At 47.4% G+C, this 17,569-nt stretch overlaps 1 protein-coding gene and 1 long non-coding RNA gene across 2 annotated transcripts in view; one reads left to right on the top strand and one right to left on the bottom strand.

The window, feature by feature from the left end:
• The window catches only part of LOC132419591 (uncharacterized), a 43,876-nt gene extending 29,877 nt beyond the window's left edge, over positions 1–13,999 (bottom strand). The window contains exon 1 of the long non-coding RNA XR_009518213.1: positions 13,693–13,999. This is a non-coding gene — a long non-coding RNA (uncharacterized lncRNA). The remainder of the gene's footprint in view (positions 1–13,692) is intronic.
• Positions 14,000–15,037: 1,038 nt separating this feature from the next.
• On the top strand, positions 15,038–17,216 carry FOXG1 (forkhead box G1). The gene has a single exon (XM_060003470.1). The coding sequence runs from the start codon at positions 15,180–15,182 to the stop codon at positions 16,632–16,634; it is 1,455 nt and encodes a 484-aa protein (XP_059859453.1). The 5' UTR covers positions 15,038–15,179; the 3' UTR covers positions 16,635–17,216.
• Positions 17,217–17,569: the final 353 nt, after the last annotated feature.

Below are 17,569 nucleotides of genomic sequence, written 5' to 3'. Positions count from 1 at the left end.
AGCATTAAGAGGAGAAATACATGAATGAAGAGTAGCAAGGGCTTCCCTGGTGGCGCAGTGGTTGGGGGTCCGCCTGCCGATGCAGGGGACACGGGTTCGTGCCCTGGTCCGGGAAGATCCCACATGCCGCGGAGCAGCTGGGCCCGTGAGCCATGGCCGCTGAGCCTGCGCGTCCGGAGCCTGTGCTCCGCAACGGGAGAGGCCACAGCAGTGAGAGGCCTGCGTACCGCAAAAAAAAAAAAAAAAAAAAAAAAGAGTAGCAAGCACAGATTCTACCATGTTACAAGGGTCCCAAGAATCTCCTAAAAGTTTGAGACTTCTCAAATATATGCAGTGGAATCTTGGTGAGGCCTAAGGAACAGCAGCAGGTCGGTCTGCAAGCCTGGTTCCCAGCGTGAGGACCTCACCCCTGAGGACAAGCAGAAGTGAGATGCAGCCTATCCCAGGCCAGAATTCATGCTCCTGTTCTGGGTCTTCCCAGCAGTATGAGCTTAGGTGAGTAATTTAGCCTCTCTAGGTCAGTTTTCTCACTTCTAAAGTAAAATAATACCTGTCTCTTGAATCTGAGAGGAATTCACAGAAGAAAATATGCCTTGTTAATTTTATACAAAGATAGGGTATTTTTATTACCAGACTGAGTCGTATGAAGAGCAGGAAGACATCTAGTGAGATGAGAAAGGAGGAAAGCATCTTAAAAATAAACCTTTGAGAGATTCAGAATTTTATTTATAATGAACCGTGGCCCTTCTGTCAATCCATGTCAGTATCGCTCCGAGTCTCCCTGGAACCTATATTAAATGCCAAGCATATTTGCATCATGGGGTAATATTTGCCTCCTGTGAACGATCTTCTCCTTGCTAAATGTGTGTAATGATATTCCAAGCCAGATAAAAATGGGAGACATTTTACTGCCACCTCCTTCCTGAAGAAATTTATTCATAGGGCCACAGAAGCAGGAAGGAAACGTAGGCTGTTTGCAGCCAGAATACTTTGGCTCTGGTTCATAATAATACTAATACTAATAAATAACCATTACCATGGGGATATGGGAACATGTTGGATACATGTTCAAATACAGCTGCCCCAGCTTTGTGTTCAGTTTTGTCCCATTCCCACACTGTGATTTTTCTGGATGGACAAGAGAGCTGAGAGCATGCCAGTGAATTGGTAAATGTTGACTGGAAAGTCTAAGATTTTTGTCATTTCTAAAAATCAGACAAACCGGGAGGTGGGCAGGACATGAAGAAGTGGGATTCGTCAATTCTTTCCATTCTAATTTCTGATGAGATGCCTAACTGGAGAATTCAGCATTGACATTGAAGAGTCACAGATGACCACAGAGGCACCAGAAGAGGGTCTTTGCAAATGAGGGTTGACGATTTATTGATTTATGGTTGGTTTGAGCAATAAGGGACAGTGGAGCGTTCAACCTCCTCATTTTATATTTAAGGAAACTAAGGTCAAGAAAGTGGTGTGACTAGCTCAAGTTCTCCCCGGGGTTAACTAAGAGTCTTATTACACTAAAATACTACCTGGCTAAACTATCTAGCAAGTCAATCAGTGGCCAAATTACATAGTAAAAGTGCATAAAGTACTGGTCAAAAATAAAATATAATAAACAAAATTGGCTTCCTTTAAAGTTATAAAACATGGATCCATATATTCCAACAGTCATCATCTGCTTTGCTAATAGGAATTGAAACACACACTTCACTGAGTGCATGAACAAACTACACCCACACACTTGGCCAGCTTATAAAGTCACAGAGAATAAGTTGAATTCTTCTTTGCCTCTGTCTAAAGTGTGAAATGCCAAGAAAATGCTAACATTGTTATTCTGAAACGTCATGGGCTTTATAGTCTCTCTGCCATTGCTAAGACTTCACCGGTGCCCAGATAATCTTTGCTACAAAAAGAGATGGAGTCCATCCAGTAATGGGAATCCCATTTCTTTGAATTTCAAAATACTTTGAGCAAAGGTGTTATGGACAGAGTATATATGTGGTGACTTAAAGGAGGGAGTTATTTTTAGTATGTTCCCTGATATTGACTAGACGGCAATCTCAAATCAACTAAATGGTTGGTCGAGATGAAAGGAAATCTTGGAAATTTCTACCTCTTTCCAATTTTGTTAAGTATTTGTGCAGTAATACAATTGATTTTAATTTGGAAAATTAGTTAAATAAAGCACAACCCACAAAATTATTTTTTAGAACTAGTCTCTTGACCTGGAATTTAAAACATTAGAAGAGTGTTCTTATAAATTTTAACTGCCTTATATGCACACTTGAGGTCGTTAAGCATCTTTTTCTTTCTTTAAGTCATTGCCATAATCTAAACTCAGTAAGAACTCTTTGATATCAAAAGAGTACTCTTTGCCAAACAATTAAGATTTATTAGAAAAACCAAGATGTCTCACTCTGAAAACCCATTCCTTGGTAAACTTCCCACACTGTCATTGTTACTATTGAGCACTATGGTCACTAGATGTCGCTGCTGCCGTTTGAATGAGATTTTCTTAGTACTTCCAGAAAAAGAAAAAAAAAAAGATTCTTAGAGTTTGGGTAATTGTTTTTTACTGTTTTGGGGATTTTGGTGAGTAGATGATATCTTATATATTAATGAATGCAGATCACTTATTTTTCAGATGAAGAACGAAAACTACAACGGTGAAGTAACTTGCCTAAGGATCCGTAAGAAAAAGAGCATGGTTGAGCCAGAGCTGGAAAGCTCTGTTCTAATGTCTGTACTTTATAGGGTTTTTTAAAAAAAATCTACAGTGTTCCAGATGGAAGCAATGAAGGCAATCATCTTTTAAACCAAAACCTAACTAATAATACTTATTATATGTTAAGTTAGTTTTATTTTGCTTTCTCCCTGATGTCCTTCTCCTTGGAAACTGGATACATATGAATCATGATGACACATGACTTTCGCAGACCAGACTTTAAAGAGTAAGAGAAACTGACAAAAGGCCATCAGCTAAGCTCAGGTGATTCCTTCCTCCAGGGAGTCTCCTCCATAGAGAGGCGGGGGAGGGGGGGAGGAAATGTCAGCAAGCCCAGGAAAGTCTCCTCCAAAAAGTTATTAAAACTAGACAAACGTACACAATACACAAACACTCTGCTACAGAGTGCATCTCCAACCCAGCTTTCCTGCTGAAACAGAAGAGAAAGCCAGCAGAGTTTCCTTCAGAAGGCAGGAGCTAAAAGGATGCAGGGGAGGCTGTGAGAGCAATCCTGAACTGCTTTCATAGACTGAGGTGAGAAGAAAAGAAAGAGGAAGGCAAATTAACTGAAAGAGGCAACCAGGTGGCACGGCTGAAGCTTCCAGATATTTCTGTTCCCAAGAGAAAACCAAAAATTCACTATCTCTTGGGTGAATTGGCAGGCAGGAGATAGAGGAGGGAGCGCTCACACCCTCGCTCGCGGTTGTTGAACCCCTTTTTCAGCCCCCACCTCAAGCAAAGAAGGGGGAGGGAGGAAAGGACTTGCCCTGAAAAGGAAAGGAGCGAGCATCGCGGCTAGCCTTGGGGAAATCTCCACAGATGAGCATTTTTGTTGCGTTAAGTGGACCGCATTAGCAGCCTGAACACGTAGGGGAAGGCTAACATCGCCTGTTAATATAATGCGGGAGAGGAGTGACAGACCTGGGAGTTGAGAGTGGAAGCACTAGTTTTATATAAAACAAAACGGAACAATTCTTAGGACTTGAGTTATTAGGGTATTGGGGCGTGCCTCACTCCATAGGGGAGGTATGTACTGGGACATCCGTTTTAGAGGAGATGTACCTATATCTATATTTCGACTATCTTAAAAAAAAAATTTCTGCAGTAGGTAAACAGGTCCATGGTTCTGAAGTTGCCTCTGGGAAGAATGAGAGGAAGAGTCATCTCTGGGATGTCTCCTTTAAACTCCAGCAGCGTCGGGGCTGAGAACTGACAAATAGGGAGGTTCCGAAATTCAGCGTAAAAATGGTCACCTCCACCCACCTCACGCTGCTTCTTTTCTCTTACACATAGAGAGATTTGGAGATAGGGATTTGGATAGGTTATAAAGACAGAAATAAAGATAGGGATGGGGATGGGGGGCGGGGAAGTTGAGAAACTGAGAAAGGAAAGCAAAGAGGGGAGGAAGAGAGGGAAGGGAAAACTTAAGGAATGAAACCCAGCTGAAGTCCAATTATTTATCAGGGTGGGTTTTTTTGTTGTTGATGATGTTTTGTTTTCCAAAACGAATTCAGCTTGCTTGTTCCTTCTTCGGCTTTCTAGCAAACTTTCAGCTTGAACAGTATTCTAGGTACATTAAAGCAAAGCAAAACAAAACTTTGGACGCGTGGGGCGGGGAGAAACGCCTGCAGGGCCGGCGCGCGGACATGCACAGTCCGCTGTTCGGCTATCAAGCAGCCACTGAGCGCCCCGAACACCTTCCTTATTTCTCTTTTCTTAGCTCCTCACACTCGCTTAGCATCTCTTTTCCCCAAGACTTCCTTGAGAACAGCCAGGCAAGACCCGGATGTAAGGCTGGCTTTTTCTGCGGGAGAAGCCAATAGTATCCACCAAAACTAAAGTGCAGAAAAGGTCCCTAGTCTCTTCGGGTCCGTCCTCAAATTACCCAGCACACTGCGGAAGTTTCTCGAAATTCCAGGATTCAGTGTAAAGATGTGGGATTTCTCCTGGTTCGGCCTCCAGGGCCACAGGGGTGACCCCTCAAAACATGGTCTTCCCCTTAATGCCTTTACAACCTATTTAGGAAAATCAAAGGTCCCATTGGTCTCGAAGGACCGATTAGAGAGAGCCCGGACCTCACAACTCCGTGTCTGCGGCGGGGAGGGCCATGTGGACCGGGGAGAATTCGGGAAAAGGGGCCCCGCGGTAAGCAACTGGCGGACAGAGGGATCCGGGCTGTGTTTTCCCTAAGAACGCCCTAAAAAAAAAGAAAAGAAAAAAAAAGCACTGGAATGTGGGGTTCCAGCATCAGCTGTTGCTTTATGAGACCCGAATTCAGGCTGCTCTAGAAGAATTTTGGTCGAAAGTAGATTCTCTCTCCAGACGCAAATATTCCCTGACCTACTTCCCCAGCGCGCTCTGGCTCTTTGCTGGGAGAGGACCGCGCTGCCGGGGACTCGGCACTTCTGTCAATTGCACAGAGCAATTACTAAGAAAATATTGTGACGATTTTGTAGGGCGGAAGGGGACTGAGGGGTGGGGGAGGGTAAGTTAGTTTGGAGAGCAATTTGCAAAGGAATATTTATTAACTTTGATTCCCGAGGTCACCGCCGGAAAACGGGTGAGCTGCAGAGCTTTTCCTCTAGGTGGCGGACGTCGGTACCCAACAACCGTTAGGCGGTGGTGACTCCAAACACAGGATTAAGCTTCTTGCTGGTTAAAAATAATAATAGTAATAATATAGAGGTGTGGGGCTGTTTTTTTCCCCTTTTGGATATTTATTTATTGCAGGGAAAAGTCATTGATTTTCCTAAGCAAACTGTGTTTCTCCTTCACTTGGTGGAAAATAAAAACTGTTTGAATAAATAAGTTATTTCTGAACATTTTGTTGTCAAAGTGTTAAATGTTCCCGTCATTTTTATTCAAACACTAACATGATTACAGCCAATTATATATTCACCATGTTCTTTATTTTAGAGTAATTGTACTTGTCACTAATAAAACAGAGGCATAATGGATCGCTACTGTTCTGGATTTTCAAGCAATTTTGTGTAATTTGATTGAATTATACATCTTCTCTGCTACTTTTTTATTTTTATATTTGGGGATCCTATTTTCTTGAAAATTGCAGCTCTATGCTTGTTTTGTTGTTTCTCCAGTAACGTACACTTCGGTAACACTGATAAATAGAAAGAGTCCCTTTGAAATGTCGAAAATCAGCTGTTTCTTTCCCCACCCCCTCCCTGCACTTCTGCGCGGGGAAGACCTTAACGCTGCGCTGCCAGGCAGTCTGAGCCAGTGGGTGCGCTTACCCGAAAAGTCCAGCGCCAAGACAAACTCCCCATTCACCTCAAGGCAGACGCCTCCCTGCCTCGAGTCTTTAGGGTTTTGTCTCTTTCCTGTAATGATACTGTTGGGTGTCTGGGGCTTCAAACATGCCAAGACAAGCCGACCATGGGCTCAGTTCGTGTGCAGTATCAAGGGAAAGAGTATATACAGCACAGTTGAAAGATAAACTGTATAAATTACTCCAATTACACAAGCCCCAAACGTCCTACCGACTCAACCATCCCCCAGCAATTACAAAAATTATCTGTCCACCCACCTATGTTCTTTTTAGTTTCAGATATACTTAAGAAAACTGGGGTCAATAGTTTATCCCTTTTTATTTTGACGATAATTTCAATTAGAAGATACGGGGGGAAAAGAGACACACGTCTACCCAGTGTTCACATATATGAACAAATAAAGAAATAAACGTGACAGTAGACAGACAAGAAGTAGGATTTTAAGGGGCCATCTCCACAACTGAAGGAGCAGAGACTATGCAATTCTTTTCCCAACAAATCCCTCCAGTTCCTAGAACAAGACTCAAACGCCCCGCTAGGAGCTGCAGCTGCGAGATGGAGCCAAAGGCTCTGACAAGTGGCTGTGTATGACCCAATATTTATCAATAACAACAACAACAATATCAAGTGAAACCAAGGCTGGGGATTTTAAACTGCTTCTAAAGCTCTGGCGTGGATACGCACGTGGGCGAAAAAAAAAAAGTCGCTGGAGATGAGTTGGCTCCATTTGTCCGCCCTAGGGAGCAATCCCGGGGCAAAATCCAGTGCTAATTGAAAGACTGAGGAGCGTGTGCTAAAGATACGCTAAGCATTTTTTCAAGTAAATCGCGGTGTGTAATCAATAGCATGTGCATATATATATATATATAAAAATAGGGAAAGGGAACCACTTCTAATCAATGGGGAAAATAGTGTTTCACGCCTGATTCCAGACTTCTTTAAAATTTAGTGTCTCCCACCCTCCGATTGCTTTGTGGTCCGGACTTCGAACTTATTCCAGGAAAACCTACGGGCCCCGTTTTGTGTTCCGGAGAGCAGATAGTCAGCCCAGCTGGGGCCGTTCTTTTGTCTTCTGGGGTGCTTCCTCTAAGGCCAGAGGATAGGCTGCCTGGGCAGCGATCCCAGCGCGGGGTGCAGCCCGCGGGCGGCCGCGAGGACTTGCGTTGGGGCAGCGCCGAAACGAGCCCCGCGCCCCTCAGCTCCGTCCGAGGCAACGCAGCAGCCTCACAGGCTGCTCTCCAAGAAGCCGGGCTTTATCAGCGATTCCACATCCTTGTGGCCTCATCTATCTTATCTAACAAGTTCACGCTCCAGGAGAAAAGAAAAGGGTGAGAAAAAAAAAAAAAAAAGATCTTCACCGCGGTGATTCATAGTTCACACGCTCGGGAGCCAAACTTGCCGACCCGGCTTTCTTCTTGAACGTTACTTTCTCTCCTGCGTGCCTTAGGACAAGCTCAGAAGAAAGATACTAAAATTGGTAAACAAGAACCTACCTAGGACTGTTTTTAAAATAAAAGTGACCCTCCCCACTACCTTTGTTGTAGTTTCTGAAACGGAAGAGTAGGGTTGTTTTGTTTGCACATCATAGCGGTAATTTGTTCCTGAAGCCATCCTGCATCTAGCTTACCCTGGCCGCTCCTCTCCTCCCTGCCTTCGGCTCCTTCCAAAGGGCAGGAGACAAATAGGGGTATAACTGCTCTCCCCCACTGGGTCCAACACCCCTTCTATGTAATTGAATATTCAAATTAACTTCACCTGCACGCACCCCAATCTTTTAACTCTGAGCTGTGCTTTATACAAATAATAAGCTTAAAACCTTTAACTGGGCTCTATTTTTTTTCCACGTTCACTGTGGCAGATGACCTCTTAGCCCAAAAATATTGATCTGTATGCGTGCTTCCGGCGTGATGTGCAAACACGAGACATCTGGGCTGAAAAGGTAACTCTAAGAGGGGTAAATCCGGAAATAAAACCTAAAGGCAAGTCCTCTAGCAGGACTGCGCTGGGCAGGCGCGGGCGACAAAGGAGCGCGGGGTAGGCGCGCGGGTGCTAGCAGGCAGGAGCGGAGCGCAGGCCCCGGGAGCCCGGATTCCGTGATGCTCCTCGCAGGGATCCGTCGCCGTTACAGCCTCGAGGGGTTAGCGAGGGAGGGAGAGGATCAGGACCTTTTTCGAAACGCTGCTCCAACATATTTTCCACTGCTTCAAGTTGGAGGGGGAGGGGAAGACCTACGGGAACTGCAGTTCGAGAGTGAGGAGACAGGTGGGTATGAGACAGACACGAAGTAAAAACTGGCTCATTGGTTTGTCCACTTGGGTTTTTAGAAAGGAAGCGGACGTATTCGATTAGTAAACAGTTTACTTTGTCTCATGCGACTTTTCAAATGCGAAGGGGGACTTTGGGGTGGAAGGGTCTCTGCTTGCCTCCTGGCCTGCTCACCCCAGCGCAGGCAGTTTTCTCCCTCATCATTCCTGACGACCGTCAGTGGGTGCGAGCATTGTCTAAAACATACTATCAATCTTCTCTATTGTTCGGTGCTCTTCGTGTACTTTTAACTATTGAGAGGGTGACTGGTTCAGAGCTGACCGTCCTAATAATTGTCACTAAGCCGCACCGCTTCATCTTTCCTCACAACGACTGGAGTTTGGGGGACCTTTTGGGATGGTGCTTCAGAATAGAGGAAACTCGATGCCCCACATTCTCCAAAGAGTGCTGTTAGCATTTCCCAAAGTAGATTATTCGGTGTCTTACGGGAAATCAAATTGAAGTTCCAACTAATTAAGGAGAACAGGGATGGGACAGTAAGGAGCTCGAACTCTAGGAGACCAGCATTTTGAGGCCTGTAAGTTCTTCTTTCAGGCCGATGTATACTTATGAAGTCATTTTCCCCCCTCTTTCCATGTCCCACTGGTGAAAAATCCAAGGTAGCATTGTCTTGTGTGCTGACTTTTGCCAACTCTCACTTCCTCCCTTTTCAGATAGACTGAAGGGTTAAATATAAGGACCTGAGAACTAGCTTCCGTCATTCCCGTTTACCATCACCCCTTCCACTCTTTGTCTTTCCCTTTAGCATTTCCTGACCCCTCTGAAGGATGGGCTGCGCCATCTCCTAGGGCTTCTGGAGGAAAACGAGAAATTGGCCTCTCAGGGCACGATTGCCCGAAAGGTGTGGGACTATTTCTCCTAATTGGATCAGGTCAAAAAATGGAACGGGCCTGCCCTCACACTATCAGGGACTCAACTCCCTCTGCAAATTGTCCACCCTCAGAGATCCCAAGCAGCTGGCAAATAACAGGAAACACGTAAACGACTATTGGACATTTTATATTTACAAGAGATGTGCAGAGTGTTCGACTGAGAGGTTGTTCAGAGAGACTTTATAAAAGTCCTTCGACCCTGGGGTGGTCGAAGGACCATCCTCATGGATTTCTCCACGCCTGGCTCTCTGTGGGGGTAATATTGGGAAGAAGCTTCTCCCAAGTGTATTTTGTTGCAGGTCTCAAGACGATTCCTTTGGATCAGTATGTGCTCGCCTTCAGAGAGCTTGGAAGCTTTCTGGCAGAGTCACAGCAACCTGCCTGGGGAGTCCCAGGGTCTCTATCCAGACCTCCTCTTCCTTCTCTTCTTCTTCTTTACTTAAAAAAATTTTTTTTTAACTTTGGACTTTCTCATTTCCGAAGTGGTTCCCCAGCTTATACAAGTTAAACGTTTCGACTCTCAAATACGAGGCTCTCCCATGAATTATTTTTTCTCAAAGTTCTCAAGCAAAATTGCCGGTGCCACAATGTTATGATGGAAGGATGCTGAAATGACAGGCCTAGTAGACGCTTGTCTTAATCATCGGCTTCTTAATTTAGTTTTAGTGAGGTGTGTGTGTGTGTATATGTGTGTGTGTGTGTGTGTTTGTGGTGTGCGCGTGCACGTGTGCGCGTCCCTGGGGATATTGAGGGTGCGTGCGCGTGCTCTAAGAGCAGCCGCTTGACAACCTGCAGCTCCCTAATGAGTGACGAGGCAAGGTTGCTGCAGAAAAGTAACACTTCCCTGGTGTGAAGACCTCTTACTGAGAAGTTTAGTTCACTACTGTTCTCGCAAACCTAATCGTATAACCTGTAACCAAAACCCACAGAACAAGGATACAACACACTGAAGGGTAACTTACAATCACTAAATGTTAGCACCATTACCTGCTGTTAGGAAGGGATTAAGGACGAGTTGGCTTCAGCGAGAGCAGACCTTGATAGTCACAGGATCTCTGGAAATACCTGGATGCCTCTGCAAGGGTTCCGCTCACTCACAAACATCACAGGGTCAGGGACTCCCCTTGCATCTGCAGGAAGAGAGCTTTACCCAGAGCCTGGCGGTGGGCGCCGCTCCAAGGACACCCTATCCAGGGAGCCGAGAGCAGGGTGGATTTTAGGCAAAAATGGCTCGCCCTCCTTTAACCAGCAGGTAACAAGGAAAAAAGAAGCAAGGCACCAACCAAAAGCGGGAAATAGGCCCTAAGGAAGACTCAGTGTAGCACCGCCAGATGGAGAAGCTAAACGTGCTGCTCCCTGCAGTTGGCTGTGGGGCCTTGGCTATTAATTAAAACTAGAGACAGAATAATCTAATTCATTTCCCAAGGAATTCTTCTGTTGGAACTGCTCACTCTTTACAAGGCCTGTCCTCTTTTGGGGGGTGAAGGGGGAGGCAGACAGAGGAGAAGTTTACCATTATATCCCAGAAAATTACATTTGCTCTGACTTTGACGTTACCAGTGTACATTTATAGATCTGTGTGTTTGAGAGATCAAGATTAAGCTGATGATGAGACAATATTAAAGTGATAAAGAATTTTTTCAGATCTGAGACCACCGGATGCCCTCTGTCTTCTGAAGGTAATCACAGAGACTGAATGAGGTGGAAATACAGAGTTAGGGCTTCTTGTGTTTAGGAAAGAGGCCTGAGGTGGATGTGGGCAGTCGTTCAAATCCAATTTGCACCCAAATTGGCCGGTAGGATATACAAAGCTCCATCCAGGGACTTTCAACTTGCACAATACTCTGTCCAAGAGCCCCCTCCCCCTCCATTTCATCTAGTAGCAGTTCTAAAAAGAAGCCACTGCTGAGACAAATGTGGGCTGCTGAGTAAACAGTGCATGTTTTGTTGAACAAGCCCATATATATGTGTGTGTGTGTGTGTGTGTGTGTGTGTGTGTGTGTATACATATATATATATATATCACTCTATCTCACCATAAAGTCTAATTAAAATTATTAAAAGGAATTCAAACTCACCTCCCCCCCAAACTGCAAATAACCTTTGTCATTAGGGAGAATATATCTTTAATATGATTATATTAAACTGGAATCTATTTATTCCTACACAAATATCCTATTTTAAGACTTGCATCCATGCAATCCTTAAAATAATATAACACATTTTTAATTTGCATGCAAAACATTTTCCCAGTCAATATAAGCTCCTGGCACATAAAATCAGATTATTCCAGCTCTCATTAGCAGACCCCAGTTTTTGCTATTTGAAAGTAAACAGAAGAAAAACTTATTTTCACCTGCTAAAATTTTATGCAGGATTACAAAACAATGAACACTCAGCTTTGACCTAAGAAACACCTTAAAACATTAAAAATTCATCAGTCAGTGCTGGTGTTGGATTCAAGGAGTGCTCCTCCAGTTTGCTGCTGAGCTTGGATTTGAATAAAATGTCCAATGTTAACAAACAATACCCACGTTTGGCACTTTGTGTATTAAATTGATCAAACAGATTTTAGGAGGCACAATGCACAATTTGTACAGACCTGATTGAGTTAATATAATATCAGCAAATTTTACATCGAAATGATTCTGTTTCTTTTCTTTGTGTTTAAAACCAGCACAGATTACAAATTTTAATGATCTGAAAATGTTTGGTATACAAAATCATGCTTATTTCAGTATTAGCAAAAACACAAGAAATTTTTCAACACAAACACCCAGCTGTGTCTATTTTAAAAGCAGTTCAATGACAGCTTGCACTTATGAGCATGCAATCAGCTAATTTCGCTTTTTTTTCTTCTGTGTTAATCAACACTTTCCTTCCTGCATATCAGAGTACAAATAGTATAGTTACTCCACATCAGTAAATGTTTACGTAACCTGTCCTTTCCCAAGAATCCGGTTACACCGAATCATTTCACGCTAGACCGACTACGAAAACGTACCGGGCCGTCCACCTCAGAGGGAGCCCTTGTGTGCCATTATAAGTGGTGATGAGAAGGGGGGCTGTGGGGGGAGAAATGGGGAGGAGTAGGTGGAGGAATGGAGTGAGGGAGTGGAATAGAAGGAGAAGAGGGGTGGGGGGAGTGAGGGGGAGGAGGCGGGAAGAGGGGAGGAGGCAGGAATGCGAGTTGAGGAAAAGGAGGAATAACAGGCCTGCGGAGGGGAGAAGAGTGGGAGGAGGAAAAGTGAGCAGAAAGAGGAAGGCCCACAGATCTCTCCAGCCGAGTCCGCAAAACCCATGAGCTCACCCGGCTCTGTAAGAAATCAGGAGCTTAGAAGTCAAAGTCTGGGGCCATGTCACCACTAACGGCGATAGCTGGAACCCTTGAATTTTCCCACATGTAAATATAGTTTGTTTTAAAGGAAGGACTTATGTAGAAATAGGGGGAAGACACACACATACAGTGAATGGATAGTTGAGGTTAGTCCAATGTTCAAAGCTCCTTTATGGCATTCCTAATAGATCCATATTTAAAAATCATTATCTATTTATAATTGTCTATTATTCTCTTCAGAGTTTATTCTCTCTCTCATAATTTCAAGGTAGGGGTGGGATGGGGAGAGTGGAATAACTCCCTATTAACCTGAGTATTCATCAATTGCATTCTTTATATTAGAATTGAAATTTAACATCGTACATAAGCACCGCTTTTCTTCCTTCGTTTTCGTAAATACCAAATCTGTCAGATAATTTGAGAGTTTATCGAGGTGAAGAAAGGTTTACATTTTATGATTATTTACCTTACAGAGTGAAAAGGTGCTTTTCATTTATGCTTCTCCTCCACCTCCCTCTCCTCTCAGGCTACATCCTCCGTAAAATGTGGTATGTTTCGTGCCCATGTGGGATGAAACAGCCTTTGATCAGTATGCCCTGCACCAAATTCCAATCCCTGGGAAATGCTGGGCCTTAGCCCTGCCCCTGGCCACGGGATCCCTTTAAAGCCCCCGAATCACAATCTCCCCACTCACTTCAACCCTCAACCGAACCTTCCCAGTCCTAAAGCCCAAGAAGCTGGAATTGTGGGACCCACGTTCCCAAGGCTCCTAGGCGCCTTCCAGCAGCATTCAGCATGGGAAAGGGCCGGCTGAAGCATGCGGTTATTTCAGGATTAAGGCCCGCACAAATTAAAAGCATTTGAGAAACGGAAAGAAAAAGAAAAGAGGGAGTGAAAATAGGAAGGCTTAAAAAAAAAACCGGAAAGAAATAGACGCCCACCCTTATTTTCCCTCCAATGTCAACAAGCAAAATGAAAACATTTCCAGGGTGATAGCTCGCGGCTACTCGCTTCCAATTCGGATTAGAAGCTGAGGAGAAGCTGGAGCGGCGAGGAGAAAACGGCACCGAGTCACCCAGAGCGTGAGCGAAGGTCTGGAGCGGGAGAGAAGGGGAAGAGACGCACATAGAGAGCATGTGTTACCTGGTTTATTTCGAGATTGTTTGGTATTGTTTTCTCTCTGAGCACCCCTCATTTCGGAAAGCCATCAAACGCGCCCACCACTGAGCCGCCCTCGCCCGCCGCCGCAGCGCCGGGAGCCCCAGGCCTGGCTTCCCGGCGACGCCCGAGCTCGCCGCCGCCCGAGCCGCAGGAACCGAGTAAGTAACCCTGTTTGGCCCCGCGCTCGCCAGCCCACTTCCTCCTCCTTATCCCTTCATTTCCAAACCTCTGCCGGACCCTCCTCCCCCAAGGTATAGGAGACCTCCCTCCCACGCCAGAGGTGGGCCTTCCCTCCCCAACCCTCCGAAACCTCGGAGGAGTGTTACCTACGAGGGGCACAGTTTTCCTACGGGCTCCGAAATGCCGGACCCGGGCCTGCAAGGCCGACTCGGGAAAGTAGTGCCTCGCCTCTCCCTCCTCCATTTCCTGCCCTCTCCCTGCATCCTCTCCCTGCACTCCCACTCTTCTCTCCACCACCGCCGCCGCCGCCACCGCCCCCGCTTTTAAACATAAAATTGGATACAAACTTTAATCAATAAGGACAAATATTGACGCTCAAACGAAAATGACCCACTACATGAAAAGGAAGCCGGAAATGTGAGATATTTGCCCTAAGAGGGGGATTTCGGTTGAGCAGACCCGCGGGGTAGAACGGGTGGAGGGGGCGCAGAGAAGGGCCGCGGCGCAGCGTGCTCCCACCGGCGTATCCCTACGCGGCTCCGCGCGGCCGCGAGGCCGAGGCCCGCGGAGAGGGGGAGGCGAGCGCCCGAGGGGGCGGGAGCCGGAGGGCGGGGCGGGGTGGGGCGGGGGTGGGTGGGTCCGGACCCGCCGATTGGTCGACGGCAGGAGAGACGCTCCCGCACGCCGCCGGCTCTGATTGGCCCAGCGGCAGGAAAGGTTAAACCAAAAATTTTTTTACAGCCCTAGTGTGCGCCTGTAGCTCGGAAAATTAATTGTGGCTATAGCCGCCTCGATCGCTGTCTCCCCATCCTCGCCGCGGCCGCTCCGGGACGCGCCCGCCCGCCGCCCGGCTCTCCCCCCCTTTGGGCTGCTGCTGCTGCTGCTGCTGCTGTGACTGCTGCTGCGAGAGGAGGAGGAGGAGGAGGAGGAGGAGGAAGCAGCAGGGGGGGGAGCGGGGGGTGGGGGGGGAGACCAAGAAGTAGAGTTGGGAGCGAGGGAGCTTCACCCCCGGGGCGGTGGTTGTTTCTTTTTTTCTCTCTCTTTCTTTTTTCTTTCCCCCCTTTTTTTTTTCTTCTAATTCCTGAGGGGTGGTTGCTGCTCTTGCTACATGACTTGCCAGCGCCGGAGCCTGCGGTCCAACTGCGCTGCTGCCGAAGCGCTCAGTGCCGCCGCCGTCGCCGCCCGCGCAGCCCGCGCCCCGCTCGGCACCCAACGGTCGCCGCCGCCCGCCGCTCCGCTGCCCCGCTCCCGCGCCGCCGCCGCCGCCGTTTCCCCCCGACGACTGGGTGATGCTGGACATGGGAGATAGGAAAGAGGTGAAAATGATCCCCAAGTCCTCGTTCAGCATCAACAGCCTGGTGCCAGAGGCGGTCCAGAACGACAACCACCACGCGAGCCACGGCCACCACAACAGCCACCACCCCCAGCACCACCACCACCACCACCACCACCACCACCACCCGCCGCCGCCCGCCCCGCAACCGCCGCCGCCGCCGCCACAGCAGCAACCGCCGCCGCCGCCGCCCCCTGCACGGGGCGCCCCGGCCGCCGACGACGACAAGGGCCCCCAGCAGCTGCTGCTCCCGCCGCCGCCGCCGCCGCCGCCCCCGGCCGCCGCGCTGGACGGGGCCAAAGCGGACGGGCTGGGCGGCAAGGGCGAGCCGGGCGGCGGGCCCGGGGAGCTGGCGCCCGTCGGGCCGGACGAGAAAGAGAAGGGCGCCGGCGTCGGGGGGGAGGAGAAGAAGGGGGCGGGCGAGGGCGGCAAGGACGGGGAGGGGGGCAAGGAGGGCGAGAAGAAGAACGGCAAGTACGAGAAGCCGCCGTTCAGCTACAACGCGCTCATCATGATGGCCATCCGGCAGAGCCCCGAGAAGCGGCTCACGCTCAATGGCATCTACGAGTTTATCATGAAGAACTTCCCTTACTACCGCGAGAACAAGCAGGGCTGGCAGAACTCCATTCGCCACAACCTGTCCCTCAACAAGTGCTTCGTGAAGGTGCCGCGCCACTATGACGACCCGGGCAAGGGCAACTACTGGATGCTGGACCCCTCGAGCGACGACGTGTTCATCGGCGGCACCACGGGCAAGCTGCGGCGCCGCTCCACCACGTCGCGGGCCAAGCTGGCCTTCAAGCGCGGGGCGCGCCTCACCTCCACCGGCCTCACCTTCATGGACCGCGCCGGCTCCCTCTACTGGCCCATGTCGCCCTTCCTGTCCCTGCACCACCCCCGCGCCAGCAGCACTTTGAGTTACAACGGCACCACGTCGGCCTACCCCAGCCACCCCATGCCCTACAGCTCCGTGTTGACTCAGAACTCGCTGGGTAACAACCACTCCTTCTCCACAGCCAACGGCCTGAGCGTGGACCGTCTGGTCAACGGGGAAATCCCGTACGCCACGCACCACCTCACGGCCGCCGCGCTCGCCGCCTCGGTGCCCTGCGGCCTGTCGGTGCCCTGCTCCGGGACCTACTCCCTCAACCCCTGCTCGGTCAACCTGCTCGCGGGCCAGACCAGTTACTTTTTCCCCCACGTCCCGCACCCGTCAATGACTTCGCAGAGCAGCACGTCCATGAGCGCCCGGGCCGCGTCCTCGTCCACGTCTCCGCAGGCCCCCTCGACCCTGCCCTGTGAGTCTTTAAGACCCTCTTTGCCAAGTTTCACGACGGGACTGTCCGGGGGACTGTCTGATTATTTCACACATCAAAATCAGGGGTCTTCTTCCAACCCTTTAATACATTAACATCCCTGGGACCAGACTGTAAGTGAACGTTTTACACACATTTGCATTGTAAATGATAATTACAAAATAAGTCCAGGTATTTTTTATTAAGCCCCCCCCCGCATTTCTGTACGTTTGTTCAGTCTTAGGGTTGTTTATTATTCTAACAAGGTGTGGAGTGTCCGCGAGGTGCAATGTGGGGAGAATACATTGTAGAATATAAGGTTTGGAAGTCAAAATTATAGTAGAATGTGTATCTAAATAGTGACTGCTTTGCCATTTCATTCAAACCTGACAAGTCTGTCCTTAAGAGCCGCCAGATTTCCATGTGTGCAGTATTATAAATTATCATGGATCTTTATGGTGGATGCAGACATTGAGAACAACCTAAATTATGGGGAGAGTTTAAAAATGTTAAACTGTAATTTGTATTTAAGAAGCATTCGTAGTAAAGGTACCCAAGAAATTATTTTGGCCATTTATTGTTTTGTTTTTTCTTTTAAAAAAACTTTTTTTTCTTTTGTTTACTTTTAGACCAAAGATTGGGTTCTAGAAAATGCACTTGGTATACTAAGTATTAAAAAAAAAAAGAAAAAAAAAAAAGAAAGTTGTTTCAGTTGGCAGCACTGCCTATTCAAATGAATCAGAGAATCGGAAGGGGACAAAATTAATGATTGCCTTCAGTTTGTGTTGTGTATATTTTGATGTATGTGGTCACTAACAGGTCACTTTTATTTTTTCTAAATGTAGTGAAATGTTAATACCTATTGTACTTATAGGTAAACCTTGCAAATATGTAACCTGTGTTGCGCAGATGCCGCATAAATTTGAGTGATTGTTAATGTTGTCTTAAAATTTCTTGATTGTGATACTGTGGTCATATGCCCGTGTTTGTCACTTACAAAAATGTTTACTATGAACACACAGAAATAAAAAAATAGGCTAAATTCATATAT

Source organism: Delphinus delphis, chromosome 2 (assembly GCF_949987515.2).
Source record: "Delphinus delphis chromosome 2, mDelDel1.2, whole genome shotgun sequence".
Taxonomy (NCBI): domain Eukaryota; kingdom Metazoa; phylum Chordata; class Mammalia; order Artiodactyla; family Delphinidae; genus Delphinus; species Delphinus delphis.
This window is presented reverse-complemented; position numbering and strand designations above follow the sequence as displayed.